Source organism: Neomonachus schauinslandi, chromosome 14, assembly GCF_002201575.2.
Source record: "Neomonachus schauinslandi chromosome 14, ASM220157v2, whole genome shotgun sequence".
NCBI classification, from domain to species: domain Eukaryota; kingdom Metazoa; phylum Chordata; class Mammalia; order Carnivora; family Phocidae; genus Neomonachus; species Neomonachus schauinslandi.
Genome location: NC_058416.1, coordinates 265,977 through 289,500, shown reverse-complemented (window position 1 = coordinate 289,500; position 23,524 = coordinate 265,977). Strand labels below are relative to the sequence as shown.

The following is a 23,524-nucleotide window of genomic DNA, read 5'->3' as shown; positions in this document are numbered from 1 at the left end:
GCTCACGCCCAGCCGGGGGGTTCCATCTGCAAAAGCACCCCCTTCCCCAGGGGCAGGGTCCAGGCTGCTGGGGCAGACGCTGCACCAGACGCACCTGGACCATCCCGAGGTGGCAGGACCCAAGAATCACGGCAGGACGCAGGGACCCACCAGCAGGCCAACCAGATGCGGGGTTTAGTCACTGAAAGAGGCAGGAAGCCATGTATCCCTGCCGTTATCATCCAACACAGGAACGCGATGAAAGTCTGAGGAGGAACAGGATCTTCACATCCTTTCAAAGCGTCCCCCAGAAATAGGTACAAACCACAGGCAGAGGCGTGGGGGCTGGTGCAACACCCAGGAATGGCGCTAGGTGGCGCCTGGCAGAGGCACCGGAAGCACAGGGGACCATGGGACGAACCGCCCCAGGGCCCCCAGGCCCCCCAGGACGAAGGTCTGGAACCGACCCCTGCGAGCACAGGACAAGGAATGGCTCCCGACAGGAGCAGCCTGGGACGGCTGACCGCACGGGCGATCTGAAGGGACCCCGTCCTGCACCTCCGCGCAAACAGGTGAGAGGCGCCAGGCTGGTCTAATCGGGACACCGCGGTGTGGCTGTGGAGGCTCAAATTCCGCTTTCCAGAGGCAACACTGGAGGACTTGGGTGTCACCAAGCAGCAAGTCAGCAATTTATTCTCAAATAGCTCAAGAAAAAACTTTGTGGTCTTTCAAAAAAATTTTAAATGTTTAAAGATCAACTCTCCATGAAAACAAAACAACCCTCACTCCTTCCTTCAAAACCCTGGCTCAAACTAAAACCCGGCTCTTGTCAACACGGCTGCTCTGGCCGCTCCATCCCCCCCGTCCCCACACACAAACCCCAGACACGTCTGCTCATTTATGTGACTCTGCTAAGTGCCCGCTCAATCTGGGGACACGGCCCCGATCTCCGACCCCGCGTCCCAGGGCTCACACTCCAACGAGGCAGACAGGGATGCCAGGCCCCATGGGGGAGCACGTGGTGCCTCGGGGGCCACCAGAGAAAGCCCAGGGCAGGGGCCTGCAGGGCTCCTGGTGTGAGGGAGGGGCTGGTCGGGAGGCAGCCGGCCCTCGAAGGTGGGGTACGGCCACTCTGCCCAACCCTCCATGGCCACTCCAGCTTTAACTCTGCCCTGACAGGGACACAGCGGGTTAGCAAAGACAGCAACATGATCTGGCTGAGGGACTATAAACGCCCTTCTCAGCCTTCAGAGCCAGGGTTCACCGTACTGACCCCTTTCCCTGTCCACCCACACCACCACCCTTGCCAGGCAGACCAGCAGACCAGCAGGCCACTGCTATGATGGGAGAGACCCAGGGATCCAAAGGCCCCACTGCACCCTGGGGAGCTGAGTATGACTAACCAGTGAGCAGGAACACCAGCCCTTGTTCAAAAATGCTGTCACTGAGGGAGCCCACCATGCACCCGAGGCTGACCCCCCAGCAGAGGTGAGCCCATCCTGGGCTCTGTGATGGGTTGGCCTTTGGCACCCTAAATTGCAGGAGCCTTTTCCTTTTATTCTATTGGATTTCTGGGCCTTTTTTTGCTGATAACTTCTGCTCAGTGGGGCACCCTACACTGGACATCGGGAGGGCACAGTCTGAGGCCCCTGCACTGCCCATCCACAAGCAGGCTGCTCAGTCGGGCCCACAGAACTGCAGATAGGTGCCTGAGCAGTGCTGACTCAGGACACAAGCACCCTGGCTGGACTCAGAAGAAAGAGCACCAGAAAGCCTCAGACCCAGATGCACTGGGAAACAGTTCTTCCCCAAATCAAAGCAGCACCTGCAGTTCAAGTTTTAAGGCTACTTCTGAAAACTGAATGGAGGACATGACCTATTCAGGTGAACGTCCTATCACCCCCTGAACACTAAACCAGCCATGAACAGGCACAGCCCCAAGTCCACCCTTCAGGCAGCTATAAATAAAACCAGAAAAGCTACTTGCTCTCCCAGCCTGAAACTTCCTCTGGCCACCAGGGATCCCATCAGTTAAAACTGTGAATGGGACGGTCCTTCTCCCAGCAAAACAACACAACTTCTGTGTCTTCTAAAAACCAACCATGTAAATTCTCTGTAAAGTGTCCTCAGGCTATGCAGCAATGGAGAAACATCTACTGAAGAAAGTTTGAGACACGGCCTGCTGTCCCCACAACTCCTGGCACTACTCCAGGTGGGCCGGCCAAGAAACCCCCACCACACAGTTCCTGGCAGAGGGCCGTGGTTTCTCCCCATAAGCAGCAGGCCCCCAGCACTTCTCACCCCCCAGCTCAGCTCCTAGTCTACTCCAGGCAAGAAGGGCAGAGAAGTCAGGGCACTCTGCCCCCCCCCCCCCCCCCCCCCCCCGCCCCCCCCCCCGCCCGAGGGGGAAGAAAGCAGGGCCCCCCCCCCCCCCCCCCCGCCCCCACTCACGACAGAGGCTCCACCCGCAGGCGCAGCAAGCAGAGAATACTGTCCTACCTCAATCTGCTCAGAGGATAGAAGTCCCGCACTGGGAGGGGCCAACGAAGAAGACCTGGGACTACAATGCCCTCAGTGCACGCACTTACAGCGGGGCGGGGGGCATCACCCCACAAAAGCCAATGCTGCCCCAGGCACCAGCTCCGGAGCAGGGGTTCAGAGGTTCTGTCCTAGAAGTGGGGCACACTCTCCCTAAAGGGAGTAACTGCTTACAACAGGACATGAGCAGATTCAAGCTTAAGGCACTGACAAAAACAGTGGGGGGCTTGGTGGTGGAGCAATTAAGAGGAAGCTGGCCATTCCAATAGAGCACCAAGTGCAACAGCAGACGTGCTCAAAGTTTATCAGACAAAAACAGCCAGGGAGAGCCCTCCTGGGGACCCAGCAACTGTCAAGACTGCCCTCAAGATCCCCCTGCCTGGTTTTGCTGGATCAAACCTAAAAGCAGTGCATGCCCCAGGGTGTGATCAAAACCAACAGAGCCATCTACTAGCCATTTGTGTAGGCTAACGGGAGTGTGACTCCAACGGAGGCAGACCACCCAGAAGCTTAACAGGGGGATCAGGGAGAGTCAGAAAGCTAGATCCACAGCCTTGCCTGGGGGAGAAGAGGTTCAGAGACTGCACTGGTCAAGCCAACTCATTCAACACATAAGCAAACAAGCCACCCCCCCAAACAAGGATGGGGGATCCAGGACCCAGAGTTGCCACAATATTTTACAATATGCAGTTTTCAACAAAATATTTGAGAAATGCAAAGAAGTGGGAAAGTGGCCCATACACAGAAGAAAAGTAAAAGGAAACAAAATTGTTTTTGAAGAGGCACAGCCATTAGACCTAGCAAAATGACCCAAAACAGTTACTATAAATATGCTCAAAGAACTAAAGGAAATCATAAAGAAGTAAAGGAGGGCATAATGACAATGTCTCATCATACAGAAAATCAGTAGAAAGATAGAAATTGTAAAAAAGAACCAAATGAAAATTCAGAAATTGAAAAGTACAAGAACTAAAATAAAAATTTCACTACAGAGGCTCAACACTAGATTTGAGCTGGCAGAAGGATCAGTGAAGGGTGCCTGGGTGGCTCAGTCGGTGAAGCGTCTGCCTTCAGCTCAGGTCATGATCCCGGGGTCCTGGGATCGAGTCCCACATCAGGGTCCCTGCTCAGCGGGAAGCCTGCTTCTCCCTCTCCCTCTGCCTGCCACTCCCCCTGCATGTGCTCTCTCTCTCTCACAAAAATAAATAAAATCTTTAAAAAAAAAAAAAATAACAGTGAACTTGAAGATAGATCAATAAAGATTATGCAATCTAAAGAACAATGAGAAAATAGAATTAAGAAAAATGAACAGACCCTCAGAGAAATGTGAAATATTAAGCATACCAACATATACAAAATGGGTGTACTGAAGGTGAGGAGAGAAAGAAGGGAGCAAGAAAAATATTCAAAGAAGCAATTACCGAAAACATCCCAAATTTTATGAAAATATTAATCTACACACCCAAGAAGCTCAACAAACTCCAAGTAGGATAAATACAAAGACATCCACATCCTTACATGTAGTAGTCTAAATGTTGAAAAAGGTAAAATCCTGAAATCAACAAGAAAAAAGTGAAACACTGAAAAGAAAAAAACTGTCAACCAAGATCCTTACATCTAGCAAAACTTTTTTTTTCACAACAAAAGTAAAATAAAGACATTCCCAGATAAATAAGAACTGAGAGAATTTGTTGTTAGCAGGCCCATCTTACAGGAAATACTAAAAATAAGTTCTTCATGTTGAAAGCAAGTGACATCAGATAGTAATGCTGATCTACATGAAAAAAAAGAAAGAGTGTAAGTAAGGGTAATTATGTAGGTAATTATAAAAGACAGTAAAAATGCGTATTTCTTCTGCTTTACTCTCTTAACTGATTAAAAATTAATTAGTATAAATTAAGTTAGTAAAAATAGATACTGGCAAGAAGCATATTATAAGCCTTAAAGCAACCACTAAGAAAATAAAATTCATATATAGTTTAAAAGATCACTAAAAGGGGGCACCTGGGTGGCTCAGTCGGTTGGGCATCTGCCTTCAGCTCAGGTCATGATCTCAGGGTCCCCGGATCGAGCCCCAAGTCAGGCTCCCTGCTCAGCAGGGAGTCTGCTTCTCCCTCTCCCTCTGCCCCTTGCCCCACTCATGTATGATGTATGCTTCCTCTCTCTCTCTCAAATAAACAAATAAAATCTTAAAAAAAAAAAAAGTAAAAGAATGGGAAAAAATACATCATACAACAACCACAGGAGGTCTACAGTAGCCAAACTAGTATCAGAAAAAAAGAGACTCTAAAAACAAAACAAAACAAAATTACTAGAAATAGGGGGACAATTTATAACAGTAAAGGGCCAATCCATCAGTCAGATAAAACTATAAACATATAAACACAGATGCACCTAACAACAGTCCCCCAAAACAGAGGAGGCAAAACCTGACAGAAGTGAAAAAAAAACCTAATAATTCAAAAATAGTGGGAGATTGCAATATATGCTCTTAGTCATGGGTATAATCACCAGAAAGAGGACTAAGGAAAGATTTGAACTCTATGAGACTAAGATTCTCTCCACTTCCAACCAGCAACAGTGTTGTGCACATGGGACATTTCCAGGACGGACCTTCCGGGAAGCCACGGAACAAGCCTCAATTTAAAATGACTGGAAGTATATTCTCCAACTACAATGGATTAAGTTAGAAATCAGTAACAGACAGAAATTTGGGGATTTCACATGTGCAAATGAAACAACATACATAAATAAAAAAATGGGTCAAAGAAGTAATCTCAAAGGAAGTTAGAAAATATTTAAGACCAATGAAAATGAAAACACAACATGCCAAAACTTACAGGATTCACTGAAAGCATTTATTAGAAGAAATTTATGGCTATAAATGCCATGTTAAAAAAGAAAAAATACCTCAAATCAACAATCTAACCTTCCACCCTTAGGAAACTAGAAAAAGCAAACTAAACCGAAAGTAAGCAGAAGGAAAGAAATAAATACTAGAATTAAATAAACATAGTAGAGAATAGAAAAATAACAGAGAAAATCAACAAAACCAAAAGTTGGTTCTTTGGGGAAAAAATCAGTAACATTGACAAACCTTTAGCTAGAACGACCAAGAGAAAAAGGAGAGAAAAAGAAGGGGACTCACTACTCAAGTCAAGGATGAAAGAGGAACCACCTGCACAGAAACAAAAATAAGACAAAAATGTGTATCAGCAAATTAGATTAAGTGGACAAATTCCAAGAAACTATGAAAAGTAACTCAGGGAAGAAATAGAAAATCTGAACAGACTTATAAGAAGAGAATGACCTGGTAATTTTAAAACTTTCCACAAAGAAAAGTCCAGGCCCAGAAAGCTTCACTGGATAATTCTACCAAACATTTAAAGAATCAATAAACTTGCGACAAGAAGTAAACAAGCCCTAGAGATCTAGTGCACAGTACAGTGAATATAGACAACACTGTACCATAACCATCTCACTTGCTGAGACTAAAATGTAATTATTCTAACCACAACAAAGAAATGATAGCTATGTAATATGATAGAGGTGCTAATTATCACTACAATGGCAATCATATTACAATATATAAATATATTAAAAAAACAAAAACAAATAAAAACAATATATAAATGTATCAAAGTGACATGCTGTACACCTTAAATTTCCACAATGTTGTATGTCAAATATATTTCAATTAAAAAAAAAGCCTCCTAGAAAGAAACATAGGCAGTAAGCTCTGTGACACTGGTCTGGATCTAACTCCAAAAGCAAAGGAAACAAAAGCAAAAATAAACAAGTGGGACCACATCAAACTAAAAAGCTTCTGCACAGCAAAGAACACCATCAAAGCACAATCAAAGCACACGAGTGACTATTATCAAAAAGACAACAGATAGCAAGTGTTGGTGAAGATGTGGAGGAAAAGGACCCCTCGTGCACTGTTGGTGGGAATGCACACTGGTGCAGCCACTCTGGAAAACAGTGTGGAGGTTCCTTAAAACATTAAAAGTAGAATTACCAGCAACTCCACTACTAGGTATTTATCCGAAGAAAACAAAAACACTAATTCAAAAAGATATATGCACCCCTATATTTATAGCAGCATTATTTACAATAACCAAGATCTGGAAGCAGCCCAAGTGTCCATCCATTGATGAATGGATAAAGAACATGTGGTATATATATACATAATGGAATATTATTCAGCATAAAAAAGAAAGAAGTCCTGCCATTTTCGACATGAATGGAACCTGAGGGCATTAAACTAAGTGAAATAAGTCAGACAGAAAAACACAAATACTGTATGATTGCATTTATATATGGAATTTAAAGAAACAAAACAAGCCCATAGATACAGAGAACAGACAGGTGGTTACCAGAGGTGGGGGATTCAGGCTGAGTAAAATGGGTGATGGTGGTCAAAGGTACAAGCTTTCAGTTCCAAAATAAATAAGTCACAGGGAGGTAAGGTACAGCATGGTGACTGCAGTTGACAAGACTGTGTTGCACATTTGAAAGTTGCTTAGCAAGAGCAGATCTTAAAAGTCGTCATCATAAAAAACACTTTTTTGCAACCATGTAAAATGACTGATGTTAACAACGTTAACTAGACTTACTATATATTTGAAGCTGATGTTATATGTCAATTACACCTCAAAAAATTTTTTTAATTAATAAGGAATTGATACCCATCCTTCACAAACTTAAAACAAAATAGAAGAGGTGGGAAGTAAAACAAAATAGAAGAGGAGGGAACACTTCCCATTCCCAGCCTGACTCAGAAGACCAGTACTATCCTGATGCTAAAACCAAAGTCATCACAAGAATTTAAAAAAAAAAGCAGACCAATACCTCTTGTGAATATGGACATAAAAATCCTTAACATAATACTAGCAAACAGAATCCAGCAACTTATAAAAAGGATTACACATCACAATCAGATGGGATTTATCCCAAGAACTCAATGTTGGTGCAACATACAAATATCAATGTAGAATAAAGGACAAAACCACATGATCATCTCAAGAGACACAGAAAAGCATTAGACAAACTTCAACATCGTTTCATGATAAAAAGAAACACTCAACAAACTCAGAATAGAAAGGTTCTTGCTTCATCTAACATGAGGCATCTATGTAAACTCCACAGCTAACATCATGCCTGATGGTGACAGAATGCCTTTTCATTAAGACCAGAACAAGACAAGCACTATCTACGCTCACCGTTCTAGCCATTTCTTTTTTTTTTTTTTTAAGATTTTATTTATTTATTTGACAGAGAGAGACACAGCGAGAGAGGGAACATAAGCAGGGGGAGTAGGAGAGGGAGAAGCAGGCTTCCCGCTGAGCAGGGAGCCCGATGTGGGACTTGATCCCAGGACCCTGGGATCATGACCTGAGCCGAAGGCAGATGCTTAACAACTGAGCCACCCAGGCGCCCACCATTCTAGCCATTTCTAATTCTAGGGTAAACAGACAAGAAAAAGAAAAAGCATCCAGACTGGAAAGGAAAAAGTAAAACTAACTCTATTTGCAGATGACATAATCTCCTACAGAGAAATCCTAAAGACTACACTAAAAAGCTATTAGAACTAATGAATGAGATCAGCAAAGTTGCAGGATACAAGATCAATATGTGAAAATCAATTTTATTTCTACAAGATAGCAATGAACAATCCAAAATGAAATTACGAAAACAATTCCATTTACCATAGTATCAAAAAGAATAGAACACTTTGTAATAAATTTAACAAAAGCACTCCAAAACTTGTACTCTGATCATGTTTCCACCTGTCTCCCACCATCCCTCCCTACCTCCCTCCCTCCCCCCTCCCTCTTTCTCTCTCTCTCCCTCTCTCTCTCTCTCTCTCTCTCTCACACACACACACACACACACAAACGGGCAGGTTTCTAGGAACTAGTTCATGCTTAAAAATAGCAGGCTATGGATTGGTTAGTTTGCTGGCGACACGGCCATGCTTAGTAAAATGAGTCACACACACGGAGCAGCATGACAGTGAGGCTGAGCGGGGACAGAGATGCACAGAATGAATGAAGCGAAGGGTCCAGTGGGCAGCCTTAAGCGGTGTGGTACGTACCCAGATACGACCGCCTGGGGGGGACCTTGATTTCTTCATCCTTATTATCTGCAGCTACATTTAAAGAAAGAGAAAAACAGGAAGGAGGAAGAAACAGAAACAGACGGGTTTTAACACTCGTAAGCAGCAGTGGCTCCCAGCCCTCTTTGCGTGCCTTTTAAAAACAGAAGGACAAGATCTTGGTTTCTGTGTATTAGGACATTTGTTTTCTGAACTATTTTCCCCCAAACCTACCCTCTTCCAGTAGAACTGCCGGGGCATGAGGAGGAAATCTTGGGCGAACAATGAAACGTCACTGCATTTTCACCTAATTTCTAAGGTCAGAGGTGGCATAAAGCCCATCACACGTCCACTATGCTGAGAGAAAGAGAAAGCAGATGCTACTTCTATTTTCCCCTAAAAACTCATCCACATGTGAGCTTTGCTTGCAATAGAGTTGTCCCAGGGTCAAACTCGTCAGAAGGCCACCGCATAGAGCTGTTTTCAGAGCACGCTCAACGAAATGCCCACTGGCAACGTGGAAAGCGTTCAACGTGTGACCCTGACAAGCAAGGGGCCCACAGACAACGCCACGTTCTGTCCCGCCAGGGAGCACGTGTCCCTGGCCCATGCAGCAGCCCCTGACAGAGCCCAAGATGACTCCCTCCCCGGGGCACCTTGCTCCTTCAGCAGCCCAGCCCCACCCGAGACCCCCCTACTCTGTGCTGCCCAGGACGGCAGCCCACGGCCCGTGAAGATACAGCCAGCATGCCCCCAGGCCGGAGCCCAGGATGGAGTGTGGAAGACTGATGGAAGAGTCACTGGACTCAGTTCCATGTCATCTGCTCCAGGTAATGAGGCTCCACCTATAAAAGGACAGATTGCAAGGAAACAGCTCAACGAAAACACCAGACTGGCTCCATGCTTGGGGACAGCAGATGCCCACAGACCCCCTGCTTACAAGGAGTGGCTGCCCGGCCCACATGAGGGCTCCCTGAGCCAGCAGCACCAGCGAGCGAGCAGCAAGGCCTCATCTCCTCACCCAGCCCCTCCCCAGCTCCCCCTCCTGAACCCACTGGGCTTGAATACCCAGGCTCAGCCGGATTTCCGCAGCTTTTTGCTTCTATTTCTTGCTTGGGACCAATTTCACCACTCACTGACACGTCTGCTAAAGATCAGGTCCCAAAGTGGAAGGGGGAGGGGACGAAGGGGATGCAGGACAGACTGCTCGAAGGACAGACTGCTCGATGTGGCTCCAGGAGCAGGTCAGACATCCCATGCACCGTCTCCCCTCTCGTCTCAGGCCTGATCATGCCCAGCAGACGAACAGAGCTTGGAAGCACGCCAGGTAGCAGGGCGAGGCCAGGGTGAGGCCCCAGAGTGAGAGAACGTGGCCCATGGGGCTCTCCGGGCAGCACAGTGGGGGAAGGAAAAGCAGCAGGCGGTAGGGAGGCGCGGGTCAGGGTGAGGAGACTCAAGTCCCTGTCGGACTCTTTCCCAAGGACAGCATCAAGCCACCTAAGGTTTCCTGCTAGAAAGCAGAGAAACTTCTCTGCGCAGGACAGACCGGGGGTGAGAAGCGGAGAGCCCAGTTAGGAACACACGTCCATGCTGAACACGGGGTCCAGGCTAGGCGCTGAGGTTTAGAACCAGCCTCAGCCACATGTCCACATTCACGTCAGAGCCTCACCGCTCCCCACTGGACACGGCTCCGTGTTCTCGCCCCTTGATTCCCAGGGACTGTGACCACTCCGGTCTGCAGAGGTGATGCTGTATGATCCCCAAGACCAGATCATAAGAAAGACACAGCTCCCACCTGGTTCTCTCTCAGACGCACCCCTTGAAACCTGGATGCCGTAAGGAAGCTTAGGCCATGTGAGGAGGCCATGTGAGGCTGTCCCAGCAGACTCCCCAGACACGTGAGCAAGTGAGAGGAAAGGAGGGAGAGTGAAAGACACCCAAGGCACCAAGTTTTGGGGTTACTTGTCGAGCAGCCACAGAGACTGGACAGAGCATGACAGAAGTTCTGGCATGAGCTCAGACAGGAGAACTGGCCGTCCTGAATGCCAGAGGGCAGCTCAGGGACAGCAGGAGGGAAGGCTGGGGAGCTGACAAGAGCCAGACTCTCATCAGCAGTTTCCAGGGCTTCTGGTCCTCGTCACCGTGTGAGAGCCACCGCTGCAGGCACGTGGAGAGACCAGCTGGGAGGAACAGGGTGGGGACGTGGAGGGGCGATGGTTACACATACAGGACGACCCGGAGCCCAGGGGGCCAGGGGGAGGTCCAGGGAAAACGGACACAAGACCGACATCAGAGTGAGGGCTGTGGGCAGGGCAGATACAGGATTCGTAACCGGTGTCCAAGGACACTGATTAACCCTTAAAAATGCAGAATGGTTTATAGATAAACATCTTCCAGGGTGGGGTGTGTGGGGGGGTCCTCAGCTTTCATTCTCAGGATGGTATGTGACCCTCCCCGTCCAACATTTTTCAGTTTTATCGAGACAGAACTGCCTGTAATAAAAGTTCACCCGTGAAGTGACTGGGCTGTAGCATGTTCCTAGAGTTGCACAAACGCAGCCGCAGTCTAATTTTAGAACACTTTCATCACCTACACAGGAACCCTGCCCCGTTAGCAGGCACTCCCCATTCCCCCACCCACCTCCACAGCCAATTCCATGCTGGAGCTTGGAGTGCTGAGATTTGGGACAAAGTCAAATGAAGGCAACCACCTGACTTTGAGCCAGACAATGTTGTTTCTTGAATAAAAAGGAACAAATAAGTCCGCTGTGAGTGCCTACCCATAAGGAGCCACTATTCCCGGTGACTCTGAACAAAGTCATCGATGGTAAGAACGGATCGTCCTAGGACCCCAAGAAAACAGTGTTCCAGGAGGCTCCTTACGGAGACCACTGCGAGCAGAGGGGGAAGCAAGTCCTGACATTCTTTCATTCTTGGGTCCTTGAGAAGCCCGTGGAAGATCTGAGACGCGACTGAAGGGTCTGTAGAGTCAGCTAGAGGTGTGAGCACACCTGAAGTATTTCATTGGCCACAAAATCTCCCATCCACTGAAAACGCCAAAAACAACCCCCAATCCCACAGCTGTCCCAGTGACCAGAGTGTGGTCTCCAAACGCCACACCCACATACCACAAGGGCTCCTTGGAGAAATGGCCAACTCCAGGTCTGGGGCAGAAATAGAAGACAATCTTGTCACACCAAGATCAGGGGCCTAGGGGCCACTTGTCTATGCCAAAAAGTCAGGAGCCAACTGAAGAGGCTCCCACTGGCAGACAGGAGTCAACGGGGCCTTCAACAAATATAATAATGGCAACCAAGAGAAACACATCAAATAAATCCATATACTCACAATAGAAAAACAACGTGATCACTGTTGCAAGATGCCAGGGAACCAATTTTGAAGACCAGCAAATAAAGAGAAAGAAGCAATTATCTGCCTTTAATTTATAAATTATACCACTGGATAACTGAATAGCATTTACAGGGGAAGTTTCTCTTCAGAGAAGCCCTCCAGCCAACAGGTGAGCAAAGACGGAAAGAATATCAATGCAGTCTCACAACTAATGGGTCTAGGCACTGGGCACCCACCACCACTAACATCCAGAAAGAGACAAGCCAACAATTCGGGCATCCTTGGGGAAGAACACAACAGTCCAGCAAAAAATAAAGAGAACCAAACCTACATCTGACCAGACATCTGGATCCACTGATCTTTTTCCAATGTTCTTTTTTTTTTTTTTTTTAAGATTTTATTTATTTATTTGAGACAGAATGAGAGAGAGCGAGCACATGAGAGGGGGGAGGGTCAGAGGAAGAAGCAAGCTCGCTGCCGAGCAGGGAGCCCGATGCAGGACTCGATCCCGGGACTCCAGGATCATGACCTGAGCTGAAGGCAGTCGCTTAACCAACTGAGCCACCCAGGCACCCTCCAATGTTCTTACACAGGGGCACACCACAGATAGGAAGACGTGACAGACCACCACGGGGTGTGGCCAGCAGAAGCCGGGCCGGAACCACCTCCGTGAAGGGCTTCTCAAATGTCCCCTGCAGTAGCAGGGCTCTTGTCCCCACGCAGATGTGGCTGAGGTCTCGATTCTGCATTCCCCGCACGCTCCTGGGCTGTTCGCCCACCAACAGAGCGCTGGGTGTGCAGCACACACAGATGCGCAGAGCAAGCTACCCGTTGTAAGGGCAGACAAGCTCCACAGACAAGGGGAGTTGGGGAGAATCTGTAGATTAAAAGACAACCAGCAGGTGCCGGGTGGCTCAGTCGCTAAGCGTCTGCTTTCTTTGGCTCAGGTCATGATCCCAGGATCCTGGGATCAAGCCCCGCATCGAGCCAGCTTGTCCCTCTCCCTCTGCCCCTCCCACTCCTCTCTCTCAAACAACAAAAAAAAAAGACAATCAGCTGATCACACTGTGCAGCCTGTAACGGGACCCTGGCTCGAGGAAATAAAGCAGCCAGAAATGAGGAAGTGATGAGGTGGCTACAAACTTACACATAAACTGAGTATTTGATAATTAAGGAACTCATTTTTTATGGCTGATAAAGTCCTTCTCTTTTAGAGATACATTATGAACTATTTACAAACAGAGTATATCTGGAATTTGCTTCAAAAACTGCAGGCAGGCGGCGTGACCAGGATCTAGGGGAGCAGATGGAGGTGGGCATGATTACACGGGGAGCTCATACATACTCTCCCCGATTCCGTATATGTTAAGTTCTCCACAATAAAACGTGACAGAGGAAAAGGAAAAACACAGCACACACAAGACACATCAAACTCCACTGCCACTTGGTAGTTACACGGTGGGTACACATTAGCTTCTCCAGAAGATTATTTCCTGGAACACGTGAGCCGGGCCATCCTTAGAGGCAGAAGCCACCTCTGGGACCCACACCCCAGCCCAACCTACACCGTGTATGAACAAGGGCACAGAAAGAACCCCCAGTGGAAGGAGACATTTTTAAAAATTTGAGCCTCATTTTGAAATAATCCCAATTTTGCAATAGGAGACAGACTGCAAAAGTGTCCCCAGCGTTCACGGACATCACCTCTGGAAGGGTGGATGAAAAGCTACTTGCTTTTACTTTATATTCCGCTCTCTTCCCCAGAATGTCGACAACGAGCATGTACGGCTCTTTATAATCAGATAAGAAATTACACATTTAGGGCGCCTGGGTGGCTCAGTCGGTTAAGCGACTGCCTTCGGCTCAGGTCATGATCCCGGGGTCCTGGGATCGAGTCCCGCGTCGGGCTCCCCGCTCTGCAGGGAGCCTGCTTCTCCCTCTCCCACTCCCCCTGCTTGTGTTCCCTCTCTCGCTGTGTCTCTCTGTCAAATAAATAATAAAAATAAAATCTTTAAGAAATTACACATTTAATTTTGTAAGTAACCTGCTTTTTTTCCTTTGATTCCATTTATTTCTTTAATCTTAACTTCCAAGCTTAACTGGTACCTTCAAAATTAAAAACCTCTATAAAAGACAGTTGTAAAACATTTAAGCTTTTATCATTTTTTTAGGCTGACTATCCTATGAGAACGCTGAAATATGACTATTAAAGATTTTCTTCATAAAGTACTTGAAAGTGTGCGTGGTCAGCCTGCCCCAGGCAACCTCCCAACACCCCAGCAGAAAACCACCAGGAAGTGGGGGCCGCCCGCCTTCCACAGGGAGGCCCAGGGCACCACGGTCACGTGACCTCAGAGCTTCCAGCTGGAACTGGTCAGTTTTCATCCCCCACCCTCCCACTTCTAGCAGAGGACAGGAAAAAAAACACGTTTCATTAAAAAGCTTCCCTTCGGAGTATGCTGTGTATCTCATATGTAGGAGACACAAAAATATGTAAATCTAAATGGATTCAAGAATTAAGTATGAATCTCAAGAATTCTCCAACACATCTAGCTGTGTTCCGGCAGGTGGAGTTTAGGGGTGGGTTCTCCATCTGAGGCTGTCTGGGGGCCCAGCAAGGAGCCCAGGGGTCATGAGGCACAGTCCTCCATCCCCCACCAGAGCCATACTGCAGACAGCAGGCCAGCCAGGCAGGGACAGGTCCAGGGGGCTGCTGTTCCAAGAGGCAAGGTCAAAGCCCACCGCAGCCCTGGGGGGGGGGGGGGGGGGCAGGGGCAGAGGGAGCGGCAGGCTGCCCGCCGAGCAGGGAGCCCGATGCAGGGCTGGATCCCAGGACCCCGGCATCACGACCTGAGCGGGTGTTTCCTCTAGACAGCATATAGTGGACCTTAAAAAAATTCATTCTGGCAATTATGCCCTCTGATTTGGGTTGTTTAATTCATTCACATTTAATGCTATTTTGATGTGTTTGGATTTGTGTCTGTTGTTTCACTTCTGTTTTCTGTATGTCCCCGTGTGCTTGCCGGCTGGAAGATGAGGGCCATTCCAGCCTCAAGAGCCTGCTGTGCTTCTGCTTCCTGCCCCTTCCCCCACGTCCAAAGCCAGAACCACTTCTTCCTCAAGTCCATCCCTGGCCGTCTCCTGTCTCCTCTTCTACTCTAAAGGCCTTTGCCGACATCGGGTCCACCCAGACAGTCTGGGACAACCCCCACTGGAGGCCTCAGCGCTCCTCACCGCTGCAGGCCCCATACCACGTGATGTGGCCCCTCACAGGTTCCCAGGTGTGGATGTATGGGGGCTCCGTTCATTTGCTCATCGAAGAGAGGGTCCCTTGTTAACATTCAGATTGCAGCCCTATCCCTGGAAATTGGGATTCACTATTTTAACTCAATCCATCTAGTTAACCAGAATTAGAAAGAGTCCTTGTGGAAGAATTTGTATACGACACTAGCAGTCAAGACGGAACGAGAGAGAACTGCGGTGCCAAGAGCTGCCGGAAGAGGCCCCGCTCCCTGCTCACGGGGTCTGCCCCTGCCCTCACGCTCACCTGTGCCTCCTGGAGACCTGCCGGTGAGACTCCAGGAAGGCAGACAGCAGATGCGGGCAGCGGACGGCCTGTCTTTCAACCAGGTCACAGAAAGGTTAGACACTAGGACCGCTCCCTGGCCTGGAGGCCCACACCCCCGCTGTATCTGGCACCCCCTCAGCGAGCCTCACACTATTTCCAGCAAGATCATGACACCTGGTCTCACGTTTCAGAGCCTGAGGCAGAGGAACACCAAGCAACCGTGGGCACCAAGTGTCTTCTTCTCCTGACTTTCGTCCTTCCCTGGGGGGGGGGGGGGGGGGGGCAGAAACACTACTGACCAAGCCCCACACCACCCCCGCCGCAGCGGGCGCAGACCCTGAGCCACACTGAAGGTGAGGTTGGCAGATCACAGAGAGAAGCGGCAGAAGCCGTGCCAGCCCCTCACCTCCCAAGGGCTGGGCGGGTGGAGAAGCCCTGCTCTCAAGGCGAGACCAGCAGTACGACCAGCACCGTCAACAGCGAGATAGGAGAACGGGTCTCAGAGGAGGGATTAATGGGGGAGAAAGAACAAAACTGCAACAGAAGCAGACCGCGGTGGTCACTTGACCGAAAGTGACATGAACTGGTCCAGGCCACCCACCAGAGCTGGAGGCTGACCTATTTTCCACAAAGAATGAAACTGGCATACCTTCATCTCTAAAAACAGAAGCTACACAGGGGAAAGGATCTGCTCCAACGGAAAGAAAATAACCACCAGGAATGAAAATACAGGAGCAAGACCTCAAGTCCACAGGAGCCCCAGAACTAAACACACTCCAGCAAAAACGCTTCTCTAAGCGACAGCTGAGATCACACACACCACTTCAGACAAAATCAAAGTGAGAGCTGTCTTCTATTTAGTAACTAGAAGAAAACCAGAAGTAAGGCATTAACCCTCCTGTGTGTTCAAACACAAACAGCCCAGAAGGAGCTTTTTCAAAGGAAAAGGCAAAAACAAGAAGTATTTTCTATTTTCTGAGCCACAAAGTCACGGAGCAGCACGGCTGAGCGTGTAATTCGTCCCGCCCAAGCATGCAGACCCTGCAGGCCCGCTCCAGGTGACAACCCACCGGCCCCACAAGAGCATGACCTCAGGTGAATGTTTAACAAGGTACATGAGGAAGATCCCAGTTAACTCAGCCTCAGCTAAATGGTAACTGAAAGGGAATGTTTTATGTACCAGCCACACACACAGAGAAAACTGCCTTCTTGGGCAAATCCTTCTCTGACCTGATCGTGCCAAAAAAGACACCGACAACAGACACACACCTCCTACCCCAATTCAGAGTCCCCGCGTAACAATCACAGTGGACAGGAACACATTAAGTTCATAACTTGCCCAAATTTCAGGGAAGAGATTATTCCATTTTAAATAAACACTCAGCACACTGGAAACACGTCAGTTACACATAACCGTGCATTTGGTGAAACGAGAGCTACTCAGGTAACACCAAAGCGGCTCTTACTTCACCCATGAACACAGGAGGAGTTTTGCTTGTTGATTGAGGGCTTTATTCCCAAAGTTGCAGATCACCAACCTGCAAAGAAACGGCGTTTTACGTTCAGCTCATTTGTCACGCGGACTTCAGTGCAGAGCTTCAACATCAGTAACATGGTCAAGATCATGACTATGCTCTGCCAGAGGAGCGGTGACTCAAAATGCCTTCCAAACCTGGGGAGGTAAAGAGACCACGGCATCAGGAGGGCCCCCGGGCACCAGGGGCCTCACCGCCTCTCCCTGCCCAGGTCCCAACCAAGGCCCCCATGGCCACCTCCTGAGTGGCCCCAGATAGTCTCTCACATCCATCACAGGCTAGGCCCTGAGCGCCTGGGCCTCCAGGCTCTGCAGTGAGACAGAGCTGGGTGGGCAGGGGCTGGGAGCACTCTAGGACAGCGGGACCAGGGGCCACAACACCCCCTCTGCAGGGACACCTCTAGAATCACATGCAGGGCTTCTCAAAAGCCACACTCCCCTTCCCAGGAACTGCAGATGGGGTGGAGTGGGCCTCCCACGTTCCGCCACCGCACAGCCAGGCGCCCTGCCGACAGAGGCCCCAGCCACCACCAGACAAGAAGCCCACAGTTTCTAGATCACCCAATTCCCTGGGAAGACTCACACCAGAGTCCAGGAATGACAGGACATCCTGCTTCCTGCCTGGGCTGAGTGGGGTCAGTGGGCCAGACCAGCCCACGGCGTGAGCAGACCAGCGGGGGGCCAGGGCACCCCCCACCAGCGAAGAGGAGAAGGCAGCTGAGAGCACAACCTCCCACTCCCAACCTGAGGCCCTGACCCCAGCCCAGGCCTCTCTGCCTGCTGTCGATCTCCCTCCCCAACCAGGCCTTGCTGCCCACTCTCTTCTCTAAGCCCCCAACCCTGCCCAGCGCTCATGCCCTTCCTGTTGATGTTTTTCTGGTGGTGCAGTGTCTCACCAACTGAGCCATAAGCTCCTGGAGGTGACAACCACAATCTAGTGACCAGCACAAGCGGGGCCCAGCAGCAGACCCCAAACCCCAGGGGCTGAGAAGAGTAGCATTGCCCTTCACGCACCCGCCAGGGGTCTCTGCCACGGCCACGAGAATCACTGCTGACCCAGGCCCATCTCTAAGGCTAGGCCTGGACATGGCACCCTTTAAAGCCCCAATCCCGATTCTAGCCTGGCTACTGTGGAACAGGAATCCCACTAGGTTTGGCTGCAATGTGGCCCGAAGGGTATCTCCAAAACGTGAGCTGGTAGTCAATGCATCAAGTCAAGAGACCCTGCATGGCAGTCGGATTTCCCAGCTGCTCCTGAAAAGAAGATACAGAGAAAACCACCCAGCCCCCCTCCCCACCTCCCTCTCACCCACTCTGGCCTGAGTCTACACCCTGCTCGCCCCCACAGAGGGACTCCGGTCACTGAGAGCTGACCACTGAAGCTCGGCAGGAGCACACCCACGACACCGAGCTGCGGCAGAGCTCCCGATGCGGTATGGGCCTGGGCACCCAGCACCTGCCAACACCAAATCAATGAGAAATCAAGACAAAAACTCAGCAGCCAGGCTTTGTTGTGAAGGACAAGATTAGATGCGGCCTGCTCTCCCAGCCAAGGAGCATGTCTTTGAAAGGTGTCCCTACACAGTAAGAAAATCTACCTACACGGTAAAGAAAAAATGATGTTTCTTCACAGAGAAAAATGACGCTCACAACTGCTCCAGCACCCTGAGTTTGTGAACGCACCGCCCTGCCGGAGTTCTAACCAACCTGAGCCTCTCCAGAGAACTCCGCACATCCGCTGGGCAGCAGCAACAGCACCTCTGACGAGGGTTTGCCCTGGCCAGGGTGAGCCAGCCCAGCAGGTGAGAATGTGCCACCTGGAGGGGAGTCGCATCCAGGTGAGGATCCCACAGAAGGTCAAGCAACCAGAAAAGCCAGATACTCCCTGGGGAGTGGGGGGGACCAAGACCAGTTCCAGGACCAGTGTTCTGCATTGGCTTCTGAGGTCAAGGCCCGGCCTGTGTCCTCTGAGCAAAGGACAGAGCAGGCCTGAGGTCACAGAGGCTCAGGCCCATGCCACTTGGGCCCAGGAAGGGCAGAAGGACCAGGACACAGACAGCTCCATGACCACCAGATTCTTCCTGCTTCCCCAGGAAATGTCACCTGGGCTCACCTGGGATCCTGCTGCTTCATCTGGGCCTCTCCTTCAGGAGAGGAGCTGAAATGCTAAATGGTTGGAACAAGAAAGGGCTGATGAGCCAGATTTGTGTGAACAGAAGGTGCAGCAAGAAAGAGGTGATGGTGCCCTGGGGCTTTCTGAGCCAGCGGCACAGACTGGGGGTACTGGGGGTGCTTACGGACTCTGCCACAGGCTGGCTCCAGGGCCCTCGCACCTGTGACCCACCGCCTTGGGCCTCCTCTCTTCTGTAAAGTGCAGCTAGAACCCTGAAGGCTATTTAAGGACATTGCCAGTCATTTCTAGGAACTGGATCCCACTGGTTACCTAGCTGTCCCCAGGGGTCAACTCTTCTAGAGGTGAGGGTCAGACAAGGGGACAGCAAAAGTTCAATGTCAGCCTAACGAGACTGGAAATGCTTCCTTCCTGAGCAGGCCGGGAAGAATCACAATAAAATAAGGTACTCTGGGGCTCCTCACACCAGCTCATTTCCAGTTATTAGGCTGAAGATGCGCAATTGCGGCCATTAGGTGAGAAAGGCCACTTTGGTTTTTTAAATTCTCAACAGAAACAGTGACTAGAAAAACTGTGGGCAAAGAAATCAAGGTTTGCACTTCCCCTTAAACCATACCCCCAAAACTGAATCCAGATGAACTCAATATTTACAATAAAAACAAGACCATTTAAACTGAAGTGAGAGGGAGCAGAGGTGAATATTTAACTGATTTTAGAAAGACAGACTAAGCGACATACAAGATTTCAAAAAGCAACACTTTCCACAAACAATAAACAAGAGACAAAGTGAATATGAAACAAGGTTCAATGTCATTAGTAACTTTTAAAAGCTAATTAAATAGAAAGATACCATTTTTTACTTATCAAATCGGTTAAGCTTTTTCTTCTTTTAAAGCTAATCATCTAAACTGACAGAGAGGTCAGCATTTTCTCTCTCCTGTCCCTGAGAATGGGTGGTGGCACAACCTCTTCTTAAGGCAAATGATGGGACAGCCCACCAGACAAGCGAAGGGCCTGCTGCGCAGACAAGCCGGTCTAAAAGGGCCCGTCTTTCCCCCTAGGAAGATACACATTGCAGAGGCTATGCAATGTTTCACCAAGTTTGAGCAAAAGTTTCTACAGGCAACACCTTTTCATGTCCTCAAAGTAACAGAAAAGCTCAAGTAGAAAGAAGTTGTGTATCTACTTCCTGTGTCACACTGACTTCTACGCCCTTAGCTGAATGTTACTATGTGCCCAGCAGTGTTACATCCATACAATGTGAGCACATCTCAGTTATAACGCTTACTAGATGGGCGCCTGGGTGGCTCAGTCAGTTAAGCGACTGCCTTCGGCTCAGGTCATGGTCCTGGAGTCCCGGGATTGAGTCCCACATCGGGCTCCCTGCTCGGCGGGGAGTCTGCTTCTCCCTCTGACCCTCCCTCCTCTCGTGCTCTCTTTCTCTCTCATTCTCTCTCTCTCAAATAAATAAATAAAATCTTTAAAAAAAATAAAAAATAAAATAATGCTTACTAGAGCTCTGATCGGATGACACCGTATCTCTGATCTGTTACCATTATCTGATACGGTGTTACTACACCTCTGACGTGGTGTTGCCACATCTGACAGTGTTTCCTTATTTCTGATACGATGTCACTGCATCTCTGATACAATGCTATTAAATACCTCATACAACACTACCACCTCTCTGATGCAGTGTTTTCATCCAATACTAATGGAGCTTGAGAACCACCTCTACGAATGCACAAGGCTCTCAGCTGGAAGGTCTTGCATACCATCTGTGCACCCTGGCCTCGTCCTTCCCCTTCTCTACAAAATCACAAGTCTGCAATTATTAGTTACGAGGCATCATTCAGCCCTTCTCCTGGCTTCTCCTGACGCCACTCTTCTGAGGCAAAATACTATCCATCAGCACTTTACAGAATCTGCTCAATGCTAGTTTTGCAAAAGGATGATAAGAATTTTAAGAAATAAAGGCACTAGAGGGGCGCCTGGGTGGCTCAGCTGGTTAAGCATCTGCCTTCGGCTCAGGTCATGATCCCAGGGTCCTGGGATCGAGTCCCACATCAGGCTCCCTGCTCAGTGGGGAGCCTGCTTCTCCCTCTGCCTGCTGCTGCCCCTGCTTGTGCTCGCTCTCTCTCTGACAAATAAATAAAATCTTTTTTAAAAAGTTTTATAGTTTTTAAATTTTTATTTTTTTGTTTTTTATTTTTTAAAGATTTTATTTATTCTTTGAGAGAGAGAGAGAGAGCACAAGTACACAGAGTGGCAGGCAGAGGGAGAGGGAGAGGCAGGCTCTCCACTGAGCAGGGAGCCGGACGCGGGGCTCGATCCCAGGACCCCAGGATCATGACTTGAGCCGAAGGGAGACGCTTAACTGACTGACCCACCCAGGCGCCCCTAAATTTTAAAATTTAAAAAAAAAAAATAAAGGCATTAGAGTTCCACAAGTTATTAGAAACCCAGGGTTTACACAGCTCAGTTGGCCCCTCCTACAGAACTGCAGAGCCACTCACAAGCCTCATACCACAAATCCGCAAAGGGCTTCCCAGACTGGAGCTCTGAGGACTGTGGTCTCAGCCAGCTTTGGGAAACACACTCTTCAGTTGTAACTCCACCACTGTTCTAGTGTAGACCCACCTTCCATCTCACCTGGAGCCTGCCATAACCCATATATGTGTAGATGGCACATTCCATACAATGCTTCTGCTAAAGTGTAAACCCCACAGCATCTAGACCAGTGTGTGGAACATGGGAAACCCTCAAAAACCTATTAAATCACATGGGCTGCTAACCCATGAAGTCTGGAGGAGGACACAGGAGTGGGGGCTTAAGAGGCTCCAGATAAGAAATAAAAGGGAGGGGGCGCCTGGGTGGCTCAGATGGTTAAGCGTCTGCCTTCGGCTCAGGTCATGATCCCAGGGTCCTGGGATCGAGTCCCGCATCGGGCTCCCTGCTCAGCGGGGAGCCTGCTTCTCCCTCTGCCTCTCTCTCTCTCTCTCTGTCTCTTATGAATACATAAATAAAATCTTAAAAAAAAAAAAAAAGAAAGAAATAAAAGGGAGGATCTGCATCACCCTCAGAGGAGTGGGCCCCAGGACTAGGTGGGCAGAGAGGCACACATTAAAGTCCTAGACGGAGCTCAGCCTGTCTGCTGGGCTTCACATGTGAACCCCAAGTACTACCCTGTGTGAAATGCAGGAAAAGCACACCTCTAGGCCAGAGAGACTCTCGAGGAGGGACCAGGGCCCTCTGCCAGCCCTCCCTTCATCGCACACATTGCTGCAGTCTCCTGGAATACTGGCTGAAGTCGCCACAGAACCCCTCAAGTGACCCAGGACAGCTCAGGGTGCTGACTCTGGGAAAGGACAAACTGGATGTATAGAAATAGACTCGCCAATGGATGAAGTTTAGAATCCCACAAAAGGCCACTCTGTGCTGCATTAGGAGAAAGCTCCAGACTCTTTCTCAAAGTCTCAGGCCCTGCAGTGAAGAGAGGACTCCTAGTGCAAATGCCAGTTAAATCCAGAGGCCCTGAGACTTGGCATTCAAGAAATTAGTTTAATTTCTGACTTCACCAAAGCAGATATTTGGATGTAGATTAGCTATTCTAGCCACTTTTTGCAATTGTGAAGGATAAGCATACTTAAGGAAGAGACCTCTCAACTGATCTTTTTTCCCATAAGGCGAGCCAACGTCAGGCACCTCCCCTCCACGGTGAGAGAAAACTTATTCCACAGCCCAAGCCTGGGAGACCCCGGAACGCCCCTCCAGTCCGCTCAGAACTAACAACGGTGTCAGATACAATTATATTTCAGGACCTGCTTCTGTTCAACCTTAGATTTGATTAAAGCCATTTTAGAGAAAGAAGCCACATGTCACCCTGAAGCGAGTGATCTCCGCCCCCAGCCAAAGGAAAAGGACGGATCTTCAAAATGTGGGTTTTCAACTTGCACCAAAGAAACAAATAAGCCCCCATGACCCCTCCTTCCAAAGTAGCCTAGCCCGGAGACAAACCTGGTGATGTGACAAATTCCCCTGGGAGGGGCTGACTTACCAGCTCACCTTTCAAAAGCCCCAGACAAGGGCAAACCTACCACACAGCGAAAATAAATCAAAGGTTGCCCAGGGCCTGGCACCACTGGATGGAACACAAAGAGCAGAGCAAACTTCTGGGCTCAGAAAACTCCTATCTCGGTTGTGATGGTGATGGGGACCCTGTCAAAACTCATCAAACTGTGCACTTACGATGGGCAATTTCATTTAATGTAAACCACACCTCAATAAGGTTGACTTAAAAACGAATTAGCAAAAAACATGGTTA

The 23,524-nt window shown here is 49.0% G+C and overlaps 1 protein-coding gene across 5 annotated transcripts in view; it reads right to left on the bottom strand.

Moving 5' to 3' along the window:
- Positions 1-23,524, bottom strand: part of SLC66A2 (solute carrier family 66 member 2) — a 56,989-nt gene that overhangs the window by 31,560 nt on the left and 1,905 nt on the right. For 4 of the 5 annotated variants that reach the window (XM_021686428.1, XM_021686426.1, XM_021686427.1 and 1 more), the window contains exons 3-4: positions 17,074-17,207; positions 8,618-8,671 (exon numbers count right to left, since the gene is read on the bottom strand). In XM_021686428.1, coding sequence (XP_021542103.1) covers positions 8,618-8,671; positions 17,074-17,207 — 188 coding nt within the window. The remainder of the gene's footprint in view (positions 1-8,617; positions 8,672-17,073; positions 17,208-23,524) is intronic. The other variant, XM_021686430.1, reaches the window with a different exon arrangement.